Source organism: Centropristis striata, chromosome 1 (assembly GCF_030273125.1).
Source record: "Centropristis striata isolate RG_2023a ecotype Rhode Island chromosome 1, C.striata_1.0, whole genome shotgun sequence".
NCBI classification, from domain to species: domain Eukaryota; kingdom Metazoa; phylum Chordata; class Actinopteri; order Perciformes; family Serranidae; genus Centropristis; species Centropristis striata.
Window position 1 is genome coordinate 36,914,726 of NC_081517.1, and position 21,076 is coordinate 36,935,801.

Sequence of the window (21,076 nt, forward strand, 5' to 3'; positions counted from 1 at the left end):
AGGCGAAAGTGCTGAAGTCCAAACAGAGTTTATTTATTTGTCAGGGAGAGCATGGCTGACACAACAAACAAAACAACCTTAATTTTAGTTGACTAACTTCCCTTTATGACCTCAAAGAAACAAAAGAAAAGGAAGGCATCTTACCATGGTAATCAGTGTCCTAACTCCCACCGAACTGTCAGTGGCCAAGATGCATTGTGGATAATGTAGGCAGCAGGTTTTGACAGGGAAAAGAATGCATGGATTTAAATATACAAGCTCTTGTTCTGCTGCTTAGAACTTGATTTTTAAAAAAAAGAATGGACATATTAAACTCGACAATGAAATGGGTTTACATGCAATATGTAGGCCTACTTCATATTTCAAAGACTTATTAAGTTTCTGATGCTTCAGATGTGAATAATAAGTAGGCTAGGTAAACTTACTTTCTCCACTTGATGTCTCTGTTGTTTCAATGTTGTCTCTTTAAGAGTTACATCTCTTTTTAGATTTCAGCCTTTTTAAGAACATACAAAAAGGTATGTATCATTATATCATCAAAAGTAGAATATGGTCATGTAGTAGGCTAGTAATGCATAGCATTGGGACTAATGCTGTTTGACCACAGGGGGGTGGTATTACATCATATTTATACACTAACACAACTAATAGCATTGTCCAAAGTTCCTGGCATCTATCTACCAACACAGACCATCACTTCAATATTGTTTTTGTTTAACAATCAAAATTTAGCATTTAAAAATGAAAACGTGGCTTTTTTGTGCTGTACATAGAATAAATAGCCAATGTTAAAATATAAAACATAAATCCTTGCTAATAGCATCACAAGCAGAATATGTAAATTATAATCAACAAGCTATTAATTGAAAAAAAATCATATATATATATATATATATATATGAAACTTCTGAACACATTTGTGATCTGTCTGTCAATACAACAAATCATTTGAGTAACATGTATGATAACAATTTTGCTTCAAATGCTGCATACCTGAAGCAATACATACCTTTCATATCACTTTTAAGGTATTTCAGGGTTTTTTGTCTTAATATGTATAAAAATAAGAGACATTTTGAATGTGTATGCAAGGAAAAACACTCAACTCTTTCCAAAACTTGGAAATTTTATTTACAGTTCAAGTCAGTCACATGCAACATTTTCTTAAAATGAATAAACATGAAATTAGCAAAAACAAGAAAAGAAAAAAAATGCATATTATTTTCTTCAAAATAGCAATATACAAAAATAGAGCTTACAAATACTGTACAGCAATTGTCTCCAAAAATATTCTGCTGCAGAATTCTTAGTTTTACAAACAATGTCTGTGAGAGTCCACAAACATAATCAGTGTTAACAAAAAGGGGTGTGTGGGTAGGGGAGCTGGGTGCTCGGGTACGCTGGTCAAGGTGGGAGGATTTGTTGGACAAAGACGGGGAGGGGAGGTTATTTGTGAGTTGGATGGGCACTACGAGCTCCAGAGGAATAAATAACACACCATAAAAACAAGAGGAAAGTTCACCTCAGGAAGGCAGTGATAGAGATTTACAATGGTCTGGCCACTGAACCCAAACCCTCATCTATAGAGGACTTGAGTACCACATTTTTAATGAAACAGTAGAGTTTTTTTTGTGTTATTTATCCAGAACAGTCTGCCATCAAATATCGTGCCCCAGAGGGACAATCATAAATGGCTTTCTGATGCCATCCGTCGCTTTGTACTCTGAGTAACAGTAAATTTTTGATGTGATGCGGTGCTCCTGACGTTTGTATTTCATCTGATTGTGTCCAATCTATTTATAATGGAGTCAGCGCAGAAGCAGCACTGACGTCAATGGTGATTTCAGTGGCGGAAAGCCATTTATTACTATATTCATGGCTGGCTCAGTTTCCATTCTTTTTTTATGGCCATTATGTGACCAAGACTCTCGCCTTTCTTTTTTCCTTTCAAAATGCACTACATTCTTTCTTCAGGCTGGGACTTTATTAACAACAGTTCAATTTTGTGTTGGCACTTTGTTTTCAGTGGGATCAGGACGGCACACAGGAAGGAAATGGGGAAGTTCAGGTGAAAGGCTAAAAGTGTTTACAATCAAACACGACACTTAAGATGGCCAAATGGCAGGAAGTGTTCAGCTGCCATTTAGTTTATATGAAGGAGCATTTTTTGTGCACCTCATGTATAAATACACAACTACGGATACTACTGTCTACATACATTTAACAATTGTGATATCAGTGGCAACTTGACTATGCAAAATAGCATGCTTTCACATTAAATCTCCTCCTATTCTTGTCTTTCTCTCGGGAACCTTACATTCCAAGACAAAAAGCTTTAAGACTTGTGTTATTAGCACTGAGCTACAAAATATGTCATCTTTTAGGGACAGTGGCAGAAACAATCTCCAATGCTTATATGAATACGTTTTGGGGATGGTAGTATGAAAGAAAATGTTGGTTCTCATACTGTAAAATATGCAGAGAGAAAGAAGTTTAATGAAACGGTCGCAGCATCTTCATAACCAAAGAAGAAAAAAAAGGTGCCAAATACTGTACATCACACACCATACTGAAGCTTAACTTGCTTATTTTCTTCAACAAAAAGCCACAACCTCGGTTCTAACAGGCAATAAAAATGATTTTCTCATCTTAAAGTTTATTATTGTTAAACTGTAGAGTGAAGAGACTGAGATATTGGTCTTTTATTTTGTAAATGTGGCAGTTTTTGTTTAAATAAGGCTAATGTGGACAATATGATTTTTTGAATTTTGAGTTGCTTTTAAATGTTAATAGTTTCTCATCAGTGGCGGCATTGTGCTTCATTAACGTCAGAGCATTGGACCTTGATAAGGGCATGAAACAAGTGGTTAATACGCTGCATACAGTATAAAGAAATCCTGCTTTCACTCTCATCTAACAGTTGACATTTACACGTTGCTGAATGCTGTGACCCAACCACAAAGGTCATCACTGTGGGGTGTGGGCAGACATTCAGCAGAGATGAAACATTCAAACCACAGAGGTCAGAGTAACAATGCTTTCCTGCCATTGAAGGCGAAACGCATTGTCACTTTTTAAAAACGTCCATGTGTCGGGGGAGCCTGTGCTGCTCTGTGGGGGATTTTGTTGAAGCCAAAAGCAATATATGTCATTATATTTTAATTTTAAATATTCTCACAAATATATTTGAGTTGAGTGTGTTTTAAACCAATTAGAATTCAAAATATAAGCGTGTTTAGTTGTTTTTTATTTTTCTACCAGTAATGTAAACAAACCTTTTAAAAGAATGCATTTTAAGATTAGATCCAAATGTATTTAATTAAATGATTATGGTGGGGTTGCTAACTTGTTGACATTGTGCCTATAATGAGAATGTTTGATTGTCATTGGGCAATACGCGTCACAGGAAAAAGACAAACTGTAGCTTTTCTTAGGTCCATTGCTCTGAAGCACAGATTTTTTTTAGCCACCCTTTTCAATCAGCACATTTATGCACAACCCATTTACCAGATGCAGCTAACAAGAGATGAGGACAAAAACATAACGACAAAAGCTGGCAGTTACTGTATGTGTGGCACAAAACAAAAAGCACTCTGTACCGTACAGAAAGAGGGAGAGAGGCGAAAGCACCAGAATACTGCAGCCAAAAGCAGGGCTACCCTTTATGTAAGTGTGTGTTTGGGGGGGTGGGGGGGTGCGTGCATGAATGAAAATGCTGCTTCACTACAACCTGCTGACCACTGGCTCTCTATGGCTCAAGCCCCTCCCCGTGTGCATGATGTGTGTGTGTTTTACAAAGTAGTGTGTATCTTGACCAAGAGATATGCTGATGATCTGCTGAGGGCAGTAATTTTGTTTGCAGGAGTCAATCTGCTAACTTGTGCACTCAATGCAGCTGTACCAAGAAACTGCAATAAATAAAAAAATAAATACAAATAATCTATTGAGATAGAAGCAAAAATAATATTAATAACTGTAGTTGTGTATGCAGCACATGTGAAGTAGGAGCTGAAGAGTGAAGAAGGCAAAAGCCTGCTTCTTGCTGCTATCTTCATATATTGAGTTATCGATTGTTTTCTAACCAGATATGTAATGCTAGTTAAACATAAATCAACAAGACTATTTTGTTTTGTGAAGGCTTCTCCTTCATCTGAAGCAAGACAATGTCACATTCAAACAGCTCTGATGATTCAGCAGCAGAGCAAAATTAAAACTGGAACATATATGTTACATGTTGCAAACCTTTGTTTTAAATTGCCTCATTACTTGTGTTTGTTCTGTAAAACAGTTTTATAGATGAAGCACCAGGTTTTACACCATAATACTGGTTTAGATAATCACAGTTGTTGCAAAAGTTACTTTGAAACTGTTGGAAAGTTTGTTTGTTTTTCTGAGAAATGCCTGGGTTTGACAGCCTGCGTTTGCCTTACAGCACTCGTATATCACTATATATATATCGTAAATCACTGTACGGAAAATATAATTTGTTCACTGGATCACCTTCCTGTATTGACAGAAAATAAAAAAAGAAAGTAGCAACAGTCACAATGTAATGAGAGACAAACAGGCAACGAGGGGAAAAATTCTATGGGTTTAGTGTGAATAATTCTGGGTTTAACATTCAAACCTTTCACATTTAGTCAGACATAAAGTCCCAAGGTTGCTTTGAGCTTAACTTGTTTGTGTGTGTGTGTGTGTGTGTGTGTGCAATCACAACTAAAAGCATTGTCCCAATTTCCTGATCTATCTACCGACATAGGTAATGTAATGTTGTCCCTTTGTGAGATATATATATATATATATATATATACATATACATATATGTATATAATTATTTGTTTGTTTGTCTAAAAATCAATGTTTACTAATCAAAAATGAAAACATGTGGCTTTGTACTGTACATAGAAATAATAGTTAATGTTAAAAAATAAAACATAACCTTTGCTACTAGAATCACAAGCAATTAAGGTTTGCCTTCTTATAAAGTGCTTGTTAAAAAAAATTAAACAATTTATATTTTAGTGTATTGTAGTTCTTGGCTTTTGTGTTTTTTTCCTCCTCGTCTTTAGCTGGTGTCCCCAGAAAAGTGCTTTGGTTGAGAAAAAGTTATCGACCAATTGTTGGCCAATGAGGAAACTTCTTCTAGATCAACTCTTCTTCATTGTCCGTGAAAAGAAAAACATGAACAGTTATAATATCAGTCAGAACTGATATCAGGAAATCCTTTTTGTGAACCAATGCAAGGATACGAGAGGTGACGATGGCTGCAGAGTCACAGTTTTCTGTGACTGTCTGCGCATGAACTCCAGTTTCTCTGCTCTGTCCACAGACTCATACCAAAAGTGTACAGGTGAGAGTATGAGTGGTGGGATGTGTGTTTGTGTGTCTGTAGTGTACTACAAGAGAGGGTCTGAGTCTGCTACACCAGGTTCAGGTTCTCGATGCCGGGTAGAGGCTGCTGTATTGGCACAGTGGGATCCGTGCTGCCAGCCTGCTGGGCAAGCTGCAAGACAGGCATGTTGCACAGCGGGCACACTTTCCTCACCTCCAACCACTTAATGAGGCACCTGGAAGAAAGCAAAAACAGTGAGCACATGGTGAAGGAAAAAAGGAGATAGAGATAAAGTAAACTAATAGCTTGATTGGCAAAGGTAAATCAAAGTCACAGTTCTAGCCTCTCTATTAGGACACAAATAACAGCAATTAAGGCTTCAACACTCTGCTTACAAGCTGACAGGCTTGTGCTTAACCCATTTAAGGCGGGAAAGCATTACCGCTGTTCTACCATTAAAGCTGGGAAAGCGGATGCGTCGTTTTGTAGTATTTGTAGTTTTTTCCACCTATTTTCGGTCTCTTGGCCAATGAAATGCATCAGAATACATGTGGGAGTGTCGCAATGCAACATGGGACTTTTCCAGAACTTTGAAATCATGGTGGAAGACGACTACAGCGGAGGGAGCTCAGATATAACAGCTATAACCTCTCAAATACTTTTTGAATTTCATTTCTATCTGCTACAGAGGCTGAAAATCGATTATTTAGTAGGAAGCGTTGACACTTCTGTTGAATTTCCAGAAAAACTTCAGGTTTTAGGGGGTTATTTTAAAATCGCCCAGAGGTTTTTCAGGCGTTTTAGGCCTAAATTGGTTAAATTGATAGTTCAGTTTAGTCCATTTTTTGTATGAGTTTGTATGAGGTACGTAGCCATAGCCAGTGTATTAGTTACAGTAGATGGGAGTCAGCATACCCTCAAGGAAAAGCAGGCAGGAGTTCTGTCAAGGAAGCTAAGCAATGTACTGCTGTGAATGGGGGCAGCAGCAAAACATATTTTAGACAATATACTATTCATCTCCAATTTTGATGTTAACTGCCATTTGTCTGGCTCAAATACAGATGAACAGCAGAGAATGGGTTTACATCGCAAGGGTGGTTTGATTTTCTTTGCATTATTGATTTTTTTTTTTTACTACAACAACTTGTTATTATAGGAATCCAGTGTATATGCCAAGAATCAAAGCTGACTACAGCCTCCATTCTCTGTGAAGAAGCAAACTATAACCTTTTACTGCCAGCTTTCAATTCTACAAGAGTGTCATAATCAAAGATTAGATTTTGTATGGATGGTCAGTGGAATATAAGCTCCTGTGAGCTGGCTGTTGGTGCCATTACCTGTATTTCTCAGTATCTCAGGACACTTCAGCAGCCCTGCTTTCACTCTCCCTCCCCTTGAGAGCATTGAATCATGTGGCTAGGTCACTCATGGTCAGTATTTAGTGGTCAAGCACATACTGCAGCTGAATATGTTCAACTCACATGTTTTCTTCTGAACAAGTCTGATAACCAAACTCTACAGCCACTTTAATTAAGTGCATGAGGTCAATTATTAGGTCACACACACACACACACACCACCATGATTGCGAGATTGTTCTGCTCCCCAGCTGTGTGCTAACACTGAGACCGAGGCAGGAGCTGTGCAGTTTTATTAAACTCTCTAGTGTGGTACAGTTGTACCTCACAGTTCTCTTATCTCGAAGTAACTAAAATGTGGAGCTGAAACAAGCTCACATTTAACCGATTAAATTAATTTCCCAGGGAAATGCAAAACATTGTTTGATTACTGCGTTACCAATGTGACGATTCTCTGTCTGTTTTATATTAATGTGTATTTGGGTGTCTATAATATATGTATGGGAATATATTTGGGTTTTGGACTGTTCAAATTACTCCAAGACATATCTGTTTTGATTTGTATTTTTCACTATATCTTGATATTCATGGAGTAAATATTCAATAAGGAGAAGACAGCAGGCTGAATGTTTTGTTAATGGTCTGCTCGGAATGTTTTCACTGCAAAACAGCTTGGCTTTACTTGCACACTAAAAGGAGTGTTTATACAGTGGATTCAGTCAGTGGTGACCACTCTTGCTGCAACGGGGGGAGAAAAACTAGGCCAAGGGAGGTGTCGTGCTGATATAAACAACTCAGTTGAAATGGTCAGGGCATGGGGGGAGGTGTGTGGGATAAAGTTGGCTCAAGCAGTCCATCATGTTATGTGCAGTTCTGCACGTCACACACACTTGGCTTTAGTTTTATGTACAAAAATATACAATCATTAACTTTTTGTTAATGTCATCATCAACATGCAAGCCATCCTTGCAATGACTTGACAACAACTTTACTCTTGCTCTTGCTTTTTTTTTTTTAAAAAGAGCGGATAAAAATGCATGAATACTGACTACTTTGTTAAGGAAATTTGTACTGATCCATGTGTCCTTGATTCTGTGTGTGCACTTGTGTGTGTATGTGTGTCCCTGAATGTTGACAAAACCTTATACTTACTTCCTATGAAAGGCATGTTTGCACGGACAAATCCCCAGCTCGTCTTTCTGTTTGAACTCCTCCAAGCACACCGCACAAATCTGAAAGGGAGAGGGGGAGTTAGAGATCGTTTCTAAGGAGGGCAATGCCACAACTTTGACTTTGTTGGTTCTTCTCTGGTGTTTGGTTGTTTCTGGCTTAATCTGAACTTTTTGTTGGTGGATACAGCACAAACTATCCAAATAACCGAGGTCAATCACTCATGGAAAAACACAACTGTGGCCAACATCTGCAAAAAATTGACACTAACAACAAAGTGGTAACTGACCGATTTTTTTCTGTTATATAACTCTGATTTAATGCACACTGGGGACTTGTTTGGTTAGAAAGACTGAAAAAGCCATGTAAGTGGACACAGGACTGGACAATTGGTGCATAATAAACCTAATCTTTCAACAAAAACACATGTTTTTATGTCATTCTACCTGAGTCTTTGAACCTAGTCCTGTATAAACAGATAAAACAGATTATCAGTAGTTATAACCAAAGTCCTTTATCACTGGCTGGTGTCCTGTTATGGGTGACTGAGGCAATCCTGACGGACAAGTTAGAGTTGTTTGTGTTCCTGTATGTGTGTTTTACACACAGATACACACACTCAACAGGCAGACGCCAACAGGTCATGATCTGCCAGCTAGCATTAGCCAACTGTTTTGGCTGTGTGTGACAGGGTTATTCATGGTAAATCCAGAGTAAAATATAAAAAGGGCAATGTTTTTCAGTTGCCTAATTGTCAAATTCTGAAAATTCTTGTCTGACTTTCATGGAACTTGGTGTGATGCTGTAGCATGGGCCATGAAATAACCCAATACATTTTGGAGCGGATTTTAATCCCGGGTGGTGACGCATATTATTTTTCACTTTTGTTAACATTGCAAGATAGGGCATGGCCTTGGTGGAGCTCTACGTGCCCAGAGCGCCCTTCTAGTTTGCTTTGTTTTTAGGTCCAGGTTACTGACAGCAGGCTAAACAAAAGTTCTAGTCATCCACATCTTCCACCTTTTCCTGGAGAATTGGATCCCAAGGTGAAATATATAATCCCATGAGTGTGTTTTGAGTCTGCCTGGTGTCTCCTCAGCTATTTAGAGGCCAGCTGTGATATATAATGGGGTAGTCAGGAGGCATCATAATCAGAAGGGAGAATAATCTTGAAAGCAAAGGAACGTTCTCCTCCAGGTAGTAAAGGGATTAAACATGATTTTATCGCCTATTGTGATAAAATAAAAACTCACAATCAGTTGATCGTGATGACTTTGCATTATCGAGATGATCTTGAATATCATGTGTGACTCAAAAATCTATTGAACTTGCTAGCATATAGTCCTAAATTGCCATTTTTTGGGAGCAAGAATCGTCCAAGTTATTTTTAAAAAACCATGTTGGGGCATGAGTGACTTTGGTGAACACAGATTAACAAAGTTGCAGCCGCAACCAATAGCAAAGAAGTATGCATGGCTGACCCCACTTGACTGTCACTGACTGCTGTTTACTTAGTGAACCAAGAAGGAGGAGACTTTTATTGTTGCTGTATCTAACCAGTCCGTCCCCTTCCCCTCCTCACTAACAATGCCAGTTTGTTTTCCAACTGAAACATTTACTGAAGACCAAATAAATAGACTACAAACCAGCAAACTGATTTCTGTGTGTGTCACATCCTGTACTGTCTCCATTCAGCATGAATATCTCCATGGTCAATCCTGCATCCTGCATTAGCAGGTGTGCAACCATAGCCTGTCACCATGGCTGAAGGCTTGGCTTGCCCATTGTATCAACAACAAAACAAAGTAAATCGGGATGTGTGGAAGTATAATGCATTCTAAACTAAAGAACAACAGTCACAATCCAGACCTGACATAAGGGCTGACATAAATCCAACCTGGCAGTAAACTTACTTTTGGCCAATGAAACTAAGTGACTGACAGCATTACACATTACACAATGTACCGAGGACATGGCTGACCACACCTTCATAACCAACAGTAGAGTTGCAATGACAACAGTGGGAACTGGACATTTTTAAATTGTGAGAAAATGGAATCTGCAAAAAGTCCACAGCATTCAAGTCACAGAACTTCATCCAACCAGTGGGTAACATTTTCATAAAAGAGAGCCTTGAATTGGCACAGTGTTTTGTTGGCTGTCTAACCTTGTAACTATTACTCCTTTAGCTACACAGATTCTCTTTTCCTCAGCTCATTATGGGGGTGGTTGGATAAAGAAGGATAAAAAGAACAGCATGGGGGCTCTTAGCTTTCTCTCCTGATGATTTCTGGACACAGCACAATCCTCCGTTAAGATGTCTACTTTGCTCTCTTTATTTGTGAATAGATCAACGTTTTTTGTTCCTTTCAGAGCCTTGTCTATGGTGTCACGCTCACAGCTGGGATCTGGCATCCTTCACCAACTTTTGACAGAATCTCTTTCTCCCCATTAACTGAATAAACCCTGTAAGCTTTAGCTTCAGAATCCATGCAAAACACATGGGACTTATTTTTGTGGAAAAACATTACCAGATCATGGATTTGATCAGAGACAAAATATGTGGTCCACACTTAACAAGTGCTGAATAAGTTACAAAATCAAATACCATGTTAAAAAAAGCAAGAACCAACCAAGGCTCAGAATAATCATTTAAAAGTTATTTGTGGCCAGAATAGGCACTAGTTAACTTAAGCAGCATTCGGATCAGCAGGCCTTATCTCTCTGGATCTCTAGTGGGAAGGACACATTGCTCTTGTTTTCTTATTTTGGCACCTCCTCTGCAGATCTGCATTTATTTTTTCTCATTTTGTCTTTCCACACACTTTGTAAACATTTGTGCCAGGGATAGATGTATGAAAATCTGACCTGTCAGTTGGGTAAAGCTCATTAAAAAACAGAAACGGCATACATATTAATCTGCAATAACTTTACATTCTGGCCACTTATTTGCAATCAGCATAAAAAAGCGTGCAATTCCTAGTGGCAACACACACAGAATCACATTAGTTAGCACTAAAGTCAATATACAGCATAGAGATATGGGTGACAGTCCTTTAATCTAATCTGATACCAAAAGCACTGTAAACATTGAACCAGTCACATTATCAAAATTAAAAACAGCAATGGTTACACTGAACTTCATAATGCCTGATATGATTTGGTTCAGATAGCGGTATAAAATATTAAATCATTACCTCTCACCCAGAAGGATAGAAAAAGAAAACAACCGGATACAATCCTCTTACCTAACATAACATTTAAGATGGGTGTGAAAATGTCATAGTTATTCTAAAATTACAAAGCAAATTCAGCAGGATAGAAGGTCTGAGGCTAATCAGAGAATAATAGGTCAAAGCCACTGTAGGAGACTTAACTCCCACAGCATATACCATCATTTTTTCACAATATACACTGTGTACACAACACCACGGTAAATTGTTGAACTTTGTCTGGAAAGTGCAAAGACCTTCAAACATGTAAAGCCTCTTTAAGTAGGCTGTAAAGTGCTCTATGAATAAAATGCATTATCGTAATTAACTACTTGTCAGTTAAGTGGAATTCTGTACTTTGTGTTTATGCATTATAATGAGGATTGCGCAATGAATGGGGGGGGGGGGGGGGGGTATAAACTAAATGGCATTAACTACAGACTCTAGGTGTATTTTTATCATTAGGAGCAATATTTTAGGTGTCATTTTTAATCTGTCTATGTCTTTCTTTTCTTGTTCAAGGATTTCTGCTGCACTAGCTTCACATACCTCTCTACATATATATTTAGACGTGTAAGCATTAGATACTGACATTTTCAGCATGCAATTATTTAATGTGTGTTGTACAAACAACAAATTCCCCTTTTTCACTTGCATGTTCTTAAGCTCTCCTTCTTTCTCTCTCTATTATAGAGTGTTGGTCCCAGCAGACTATTACATAATGATTAGCTGCCTTAAACAGACACTAATTACACACAGATTGTGAGCACAAACTGAATAAAAGGCACACCATAATATCACCCACAGAACATCACAATCAGTCCAGTACTACTGTTACACTTGGTCATTAGAGGGCTGGTTGAAGTTGTTTAAGCACCCATTGCATGTACCAAGCATGTATAAGTTGATGCTGCATTATGATTTTTTCTTTTTAAATCAACAGTGGCAACCATTAGACTTTCATAACATATTGTATGACATGAATCCTTTACATTACACTTTTCTTTACACACAAACACATGAGAAAGTTCAATGGACAGTGGGGTCGATGTCAAACTACAAAAAGGATAACTGATCAGGTTACACATCAAACAAACTAGAACATGACTTGACCAGTAAACCGATCCTTTATTAACACTTCTATTCTCAATAATCCATCAAAATGCTGAGATTGAATCTGTGCAACTCAGTCTGTGTGTGTCTCCAGGGTGATCCTTCGGCGTGGGAGCATTTAAAACTAGGTCACCCACCCAGGCTAGTGATATTATTGTCCTTAAACAAATACAGCTTGGTTATTCTGTCACAGTCTTCACTCACATGACACCTCCTGATGCTTTCTCTCAGTTTCTAACAACATAAACAATACAAGCCAGAGGCCTGATGGAACAGTGGGAAATTCCAACACTGATGACAAGAAACTGTGTTTAACCACGTGTCAAAGCACACACGAAGATGCAATTGTTAACATTTCATTTGCACCACGGTGTTAAAGAGATAGTGTTCCTGGCTGCAAAGCCAGTGATGCTGCTTCATAAACTGATTCATGCTTGCAATTTTCCTACCAAGCTGGGCTGACATACAGCGTTACATAATAATGGTAGGGAGAACACTCATGACTTAACCACAAGATGATGGTTTTCACCTGACATTGTGTGAAAACAAAATGAGTAAATGTTAAATAACTAATAACGCATATGTCATCGCTGTTGCCAAAACCTGGCTTCTAAAAAACAGAAGCACAGACATATAAACCCAGGAGATGTATGGTACAGTTCTGTAGATATACCTACCATTACCTTGTGTCTTGATATGTTCAGACATGGCATATGTCTCCACATTACGTAACAGGACTTTGTACCATGCAGGAACCTTTTTTTCCCCAAAGCTGAGGATGTTTTTGTTTATAATATAGTTTATGTTAACAATATAAAAGCCTAATTTGCCCCTTCAGAGTCCCGAGCCTTAGCCCTTTATCTTAACTTAGGACTGGACAAAATGGCCAAAACCTTCTGTCCCAATTTAGGCCTTTTCATATTATAATGATATATCATGTTTTCTGTTAGTGTTTGCTTGTTATTATCAAGTTTGACAATATAATTGTGCATCACGATCTCTTGATACATGATTTCATCACAATATGATTCCATTGAAAGACAGATAGTCATTTATCATACTGAATTACTGCCCAGTCCTATTTTAAAACAACAGAGAGCACAATGAATTGTGGCTCAACCACCTTAACTTCACTTCCAAGAGGATTGAAGGATGACACAAGTAAATTAACTATATTGTGCCTGAAGCATTGTTAAAATGAAGGACTAGTTAGTCCAATTTGCTGATATAACAGAACAATGTGTACTTTTTATGTCACATTACAGAATGTTCTGTACACTAGATAGGCCACATTGATAAAGATAACCATTTTTTGACATTAAAGTGTCATCAACTGATAATAACTGAACAAAGAAGATGAGTGCTTACCTCATGCAAATTTAGCTCTTTGACTTTTTCCTTCTGAATGACCTGAGAGGCATAATGAGAGATAAGAAAAGATTAGAGAGCAGTTCCTCTGGAAAGCAGAAGACTTAACATCTAAGAATGAGTGTGTGATGAGAAAAAAAACAACCAGTCAGACTGAATTTTGAGATACAGATATAAGATGTACTATAATACAGTTGATGTTTTTCAGTAAATGCATGTGCACAAATGTGCATGTCTATTATATAAAAGCTTAGTCTCTCACATAACTCAGGAGAAGCTGGACACTAATGTTTTAGGTGACAGGTAGAAAAGAGACAAATGACAGCATTAATGGTCACCATATACTATGCCAGTGTGTGCATGTGTTTAACTCTGACATGTTTGTGTGCTTTTGCATGCTTGTATTACACAATCGAGGAGAGTCATATTTATACCCTCGGTCATTCCCTCTGACTAGCTTTGCAGGCTATGCTCTGCTGACATGTTCAGTGTCAGCTAACTGTTAACCTGATTTTTCCAGCTGAGCCACTTGCTTCCCTTCAGTTTAAGTCCAGTTCGGAAATTTCGAGAGTAAAGACCTGTAAATATTTTTGATATTGGCTGGAGTTGCTAATAACCCTCTAAAATACCTCCAGCTGGCAGAAGAGCAGGCAAATTAATGTATGTGACAACTGAGTTGACATTGAAGTACTAGAGGGGATCTTGACAATTTTTTTTCACACACTCTGACACTTCATTTCTGCTCTGCATCAGATTTAAAATTAACTTGCAGCGTGTGTGTGTGTGTGTGTGTGTGTGTGTGTGTGTGTGTGTGTGTGTGACCCTGGAGTGCTTACTTGTTTGTATGCATATAGCTCTTTGTGTGCCTGGTGCCGTAACCTGGGGAGACGTAAAGACAAAACATCTTTTTGGTTAGTAAGTGGTCATCAACTTACTGCGTTAAACAGAGACAATGTATTGATACATCCTGGAAAAAGAGAGAAAAAAGACGAACAAAGATGCAGTTGCCTTATAAATACTTGCCTTCTGACACCAGTCTATTCTATGTATCACTGTGGTACCAAATGGGCATAAAAGGACATTTCAATCCACAGAGAATATAGTAATAATGATACGGTATATGTATCTTAAAAAAGAGAAAGCCAAAGGGCAGAGCAATTTTTCAGATGTAATTTTTTTTAATAACAATTTTTTTTGTGCACCATGTTCTGCATTAATGTTTAAGAGGAGATGATTTTGCCCAAGGCATATGTCAGGTAAAACAATCATTTTGACTAAATAAAAAAATTGGATTAATTAATTACAGAAAGGAGGGAAAACAGAACAATAAAAAGGCACCCTACTGAACACTGTTAAATATTTGCTCTGCTTAATAATGCAGCACTTTTTAAATATTAGCAGATAACAAAAAGAAAAACTGACATTGAGTAAAAATATCAACTCACAATATCACCCAGAATGCATTGGATCAGACATTTAAAACAACTGTAGGTTGTTGAGACACGGTTGCAAAACTCCTTGTTAAAAGGAGAGTACCCACAGATAAAAAACAATGTTTAAAGTTTCTAAAAAAACTCTTGGTGTAACTCTTTCTAAACATTGCTCTTGTAAATGAGCAAAAATAATTAAAAACAAAGAGAGAAGAGAAAGATCACTGGATAACAACTGAATCTAGGTACTGAGAATGACAATATAATATAAAGAGAAAAAAAGGAAGAAAACAAGAGCAAGAGAGATAGGAGAAATTCATAGGTTTGTAAGATTTACCTCCATTACAAGTAACCTTAACCTCTCGCAGCAGAGTGAGAGGGATCTGTAAAACAAGCAGCACAGTCTAGGAGAGAAACTGACATTTTGAAAGAGGTCAGCAGGAAAAGGTGCAGAGACTCCCAAGGGTAGGGGACAACTGATGACGGGCAAGGGGGTCAAGGGTGACTGATGGGGGTTCCTCAATGGGCCTTAAGTGCAATGTCAAAGTGAGCAAGGACATTAACCAGCTAGACAATGAAAGGGCATGTCAAAATGTAAAATATGTGTGACAGCAAACATTATAGTCAAGAATGTCCAATTGGTTTGGTCTGCCTTGTGGTATGCCCATTCACTGAGCATTCGTGAGCACTAAATAAATGTAACAAACTTACTGTCACAATGGTTTTGGTTAAGTTACACTGCACATTCATAAACGTCCAGGCCATGCTCATTAATTCAGCATTCAAGGCCTGCTGTCTCTTACTTTCAGGAACACCATCCCCAAGAAATACTTGTCAGTCCTTGTAATGTATAGCACATATGCACTACATATTTCACACATGTGTGTGCGGACTGAAGACTCACTGATAGCTGGTTGAGTATTTCTGTGAGAGTCTGCCTTGTGTCAAACTATGTGTGAGTGTTTGCCTTTGTTGGAATAATGACCTGTTACACATCAACTTTAACATTAGTTTTCTTGGTGCCAGCATTCACCTGTCAAGGTAAACAGGAGTAATGGCTCTTTCTGCAGAGAAACCATAGGATACCCCTTGTTGGTGGCCTTTGAGGTTTTAACTAAACTGTGGCCAATCTGTTAAATACAAATTTGATTAAAATGTAGCCATAAGCAGAATTTGAATTGTAAATTCTTTAAAAATGATGGTGAATCTTATAATTGAAGTCATTCTGGGCCTGTCCTTTGGGAGACTGCATCTTTAGACGCCTTTCAGAGTGTAAAATCGCTCTTTTTGCCTTTAGTGACTAAACCTGGTGATCTTGACTTTCAGTATTGAATCATGGTACTGCATCAAAGTCTCAATGTGTCTTTTTTCCGTTAGATCAGGAACCTACTCACCATTTGCCCTGCAAGATAGGACATGGCAGGGCGGCGAAGGGGGAATTTTGTTGGGAACTGCTGCTTCTCACCGTCTTAGATAAAAAATGCTGGACATTATTTCTGCTGAGTTTGTTGATGCCAGGAGAGAATCCTGGCAGCAATGGCAGCCAGGACAATTTGATTAGACCAGAGAGGTTAAAAAGAGGGGCGAGAGAATGACTAGTAGCCACCTCCACTTTTCCTTTGGAAATAATTGCTGGATTACACTCCACGCTAATCGTTAGAAATGGAGGTTTAACAAGATGAATGTTAATGGTTACAAACAAGAGATTTAACCATCCAAATGCAAATTTAATATATGGCCAAAAAGTAAATTTAGGACACTGAGGAGGTAAAGTGGCAAAAAACAGTTAGAGCAGGTTTCTTTGATGCCAAGTGCCATGATCATGATAATGTAGACAGCTGTTTTGAATCTCTCAACATTTCTGTTTTCCCTTTCAATTCAGATAATAAAATCACCAAATTGTAGTGTCATAGCTACCTTCTCTAAACTGTGCTGTTGAAACATTTATCCTTTTTGTGAAATAACTATTAGCACAACAGAGACACAACTCCTAAAAAGGGAAAAAAATGTTTTAATTTCATTCAACCACAATTTAAAGCCATTGTCAGAAGTGCCATACAGTTGTTGAATAAGTTATTTCATTAAGAAACATCAGTACTTGTTTATATACCTGGTTTCTACATAGATGTCTATACAGCTACAGTGAAGGGATACATGCAGGCACTTTTGAATGAAGAATTTGTGAGGTAAAGTGACCTGAAATGTACAAAGTTGCATGTTGTGAGAACAGTTGCATAAAAACAGTCTGGGAGAATCATCATTCGGTCTCATTATACTTTGCAAGTCTCAGATAAGTATAGAAACAGACAGTTTTGCTAATCAAGAGGTACATTATGTTCGAAGCCATTGTGGTGCTCTGAGTGAGGCTCCATGAAGCCGTCTCTCAACTTCTCTATGAATTGTAAATTGACATGTAAATTCAAAATCTGTTTACAAAAGTTTGCAGGAATGGGAAGGCGCAATACTTGGAATTTGCTTGTTAATTTGAATGTGTAATTGAATCTGTAGGACAAGTAATGTGTACTCCTGACATTTTGGTTTCACCAGTTGACTGGTTCCAAAATGAACCCTGCAAGCCTAAAATATGCTCCTTTAAATAGATAAACACATATTTGTGTTTTCCATCCTAGCTTTTAGGAAAGTGGCAATGCATGAGCAGGATAATGCAGCCCACAAGGTTAAATAAAATTAGACATTACCACCAGATTCATGACTTGTTGCACCCAGTGAGGAGGTGGTGTTGCCAAGCCAAAAAGAGCCCTAAAGACCCCCCTAAATTCACACAGCAAGGCTACATGAAAACACAATGACAATTTTAAGTTAGGCCAAATCCAAAGCTTAAAGGATGCATGGATCTTACCTTATTAAGTAGCAGCAGAAGAGGAGACTGAGGATGAAGACAAAGATGGCTGTCCCAAACACCACAATGTAGATATTAAGGGGAAGATTCTGGAACCCTATATTTGGCATCCTGAAACTGTAGTGAGCGAAATCGGAGCTCATGGATATTCTGGATGGAGAAAGACAAAAGACATACAGTCTGTAAGTATTTTCAAACTGACCCAGCAAACTTGGATTCAGGGTAATTTTGTTCCACTTTCAAATTACTTTCACTTTCAGTATTACCCAAACATAATTAGTGGTGTGGTTTACTGTTGGTTTCTGTTTACTGTAAATGGTTAAGTTTGTATAATCAGCCTATACACAGATGTTTACATCTTCAACTCAAGGTGCCAAAACATGTTTCGGAGGCAGACTGCCGTTTGCTTACTTCTGCTGCTTTTATAGGTTGACAGACTAAACTGCCTTTTTCCACATTTATGTGGACTATAAATATCAATTGGCATTAGAAACAGAAGGCACAGGCAAAAAGGCCAATTCCTAGAGTGGCATTTGAGGAAGAGCGATGCCATGCAAAGTGAGTTCACTCCAAGCCGTGTGTGTGTGTGTGCCCCCTAATTACGCAACAAGAGACTTTTTTTAGATGACAGCATATGTGAAAATGATATGGACAAGACGGAGACAGTATCAAGATCTGAAGACATAATCATTGCCAAAAAATGGCATCCATATTGAAGCATCATCATATATTTTTAACATGCAACCTGTCACAACATGAGGCAAGGGATACCCTTAAGCTAAAGATAAATACAGCCATGATTATCCTCTACTTGCCTCAACACTTGTAACCAATGGAATTATTCCATAAACTCTGTTTAATATATGGTATATTTGAGGAGAGTACCCTTCTGCTGCGACAGTAAGTGCACCTGTTCTGATTCAAATGGCTCAGAATAGGGATGGGCAATTAACTTCTATATTCATATACTTGTAGAAAAAGTCTATGTAAGAAAAGGGTCCAACTCAGAAACGAGTGTCTGATGACGTTGTGAAGTTAGGTGGGATCATGAGAGTTGTAATGTTCGCCGACAAGTTAATGTATTAGCCAAAGGTTATGGGTTGTGTAGTTACATGTGAAAGCAATAAAAAATAAAAACAGGGAGGCTTTGTACTCGTTTAAAACCCAGAGACATTTGGACTGCATCACTTCAATTCACTCAGAGCATAACTAGAGAAAACCTAACAAAAAAGTTTGAAGTATTAAAGCTTTATTCTTTAATGTTAGCTACGATTAACTTGCTAACCATTAGATAAGTCACTTTCCCATACAACTAATGTAGCTAATGCTATGGTGAATTATATCTGATTGATGAAAAGCCACAGTAGGTTATGGATAAATATGCACTTCCCCCCTTATCTCCCCCTTCTCCACTAAGTAATGAGCCAATGGCCATTCCTGCGCAGCTGATTTATGATTTTCCTCCTCTAGGGTTTGCTTAATTTGGCCAGATGCCAGAACCTCAAAATCTACACTGAAAGTCCACAGCTGAGCTAGAGGGCATAGTACCTACCATATTGTGACGTAATAGTCTACATTAACTTATCATCTTCTATATGGGGAAGAGACAGCTAAACTTTTCCTAAAATATTTTACAGCTCTCTTAATTATCATCCACCATCCAGAAAAAAGGGTCCAATACTGCATGTTATTGTAAAAAAACAGGCAAAAAAAATGTGTATCAAGACTTCTGATTACTGTTTATTTGACAACATTGTATGAGCATACCTAAAAAAATTCCTCCTGAAAAACTGATTCAAAAAAGCCAAGGCACACAAGCAAGGGCCTATTGGTCAAGTGCTCTTACTCAATACCAAAGGGACATGACTAGACATGTCTACGCCTACCAGGAGAAGAGGAGGAGAGGACAGGAATAACTTTGGCTCCTTTGGGAACCCTGTCTTGTGCTCCTCCTCTTCACTAAACGCCAAGAGCCTCATTCCTCTTCACTCCTCTGGACAGTGGAAATTTTTGTAAGTTTTGCTTATGATTAGACCACGTGTATCACAGTGAGACTTGCTTCCTGATACAACTGAGCTGTCACAGTATGGGAAACACTCTCGCAGCATTACTCTCAGGATAAACTATATAACATTATTCTACCCATTCACAGCGGTCATGATCAACACCTCGTGGCACAGCGTCATTTGCCATTCAAGATATGTCAACGTCCATCTAGTTTTACACAAGGACAGTGTTCTTGGTAAGACACCTGGCCCATGATATCAGAGACTGTGGTCGACAGGGTTATGAAATCAAAGTTCTCTTTCTAACTCTTCAATGTCCTAGTATATTACTATCACCTGCCAACCAAGCAGGTACATTTATGCATGACTATAAAAACCTCTTAATGAAAATAGGAATGGATGAGGATATATGTCCTAAAAATGGTTCTAGGGTAAAAAAACAAAAAAACCTGAGCTTTGTCTTAGCTAGTTGTCCCATGCTAATCTTTTGATTGGACAAAGGCTTAGATAACGGATGTATGCCTTCAGGGTGCTGTGGGGCCTAGAGATTCTCAACATTGCACTAAAATTGCAGTGGAGCCCGACTGTTATCAAATTAAAAAGACCACTATAAGCATGACACTTTTAATATGAAATTTCAAAAGTTTAGCTATTGACTTAACCATATATTTATCTATGTTCTGTTCTAAAACAAATTAACCAGCTGTAGATAAATCATGCAATGACATCATTTTGATGGTCCTTCTTTGTGCAATGTCAAGGCTCCATGCCAAACTCAAACCCTGCTTCTCTGTCTGTCCTGCTTGTATGAACACACATGCTACAGAGCGACATTCCTTCCATGCTCACTACAAGCCCCTCCACTACTATATTTATTTTAAAGCTGCCTTTTCTCCAGCAAGTGTAAACAAAAGGACTGGAGTCAATCTTGCAAGACAACTAAACATCCACATCATATCTTGTGTTTTTCTTGTAGACCAACACACAGCACACACATACCCAAGCGGCGCCTTCATGCTGAAGAGCAGAAAAGTCTGTATAGATCTGTAACAGAGGCCCTTGAAAAGTGACATAACTTGTCCTTGAGAGCCTTGTCAGTGAGTTGCCTCCGGTTGACTTATTTGGATCATAGCTTTCTTAGCCCCGCACCATGCAAAACTCAAGCCTCGCTCCACTCTCTGACTCTCTCTCTAAACTGCCACAACAACCTCCCTCTGCTTATCTGAAC

The 21,076-nt window shown here is 38.2% G+C and overlaps 1 protein-coding gene across 2 annotated transcripts in view; it reads right to left on the reverse strand.

Moving 5' to 3' along the window:
• Positions 1 to 1,108: 1,108 nt before the first annotated feature.
• The window catches only part of rnf24 (ring finger protein 24), a 29,024-nt gene continuing 9,056 nt past the window's right edge, over positions 1,109 to 21,076 (reverse strand). For both annotated transcript variants that reach the window (XM_059341046.1, XM_059341054.1), the window contains exons 2-6: positions 17,843 to 17,992; positions 14,389 to 14,431; positions 13,553 to 13,594; positions 7,842 to 7,921; positions 1,109 to 5,567 (exon numbers count right to left, since the gene is read on the reverse strand). In XM_059341046.1, the coding sequence (XP_059197029.1) occupies positions 5,420 to 5,567; positions 7,842 to 7,921; positions 13,553 to 13,594; positions 14,389 to 14,431; positions 17,843 to 17,985 (456 nt within the window). In that variant the 5' untranslated portion in view covers positions 17,986 to 17,992 and the 3' untranslated portion in view covers positions 1,109 to 5,419. The remainder of the gene's footprint in view (positions 5,568 to 7,841; positions 7,922 to 13,552; positions 13,595 to 14,388; positions 14,432 to 17,842; positions 17,993 to 21,076) is intronic.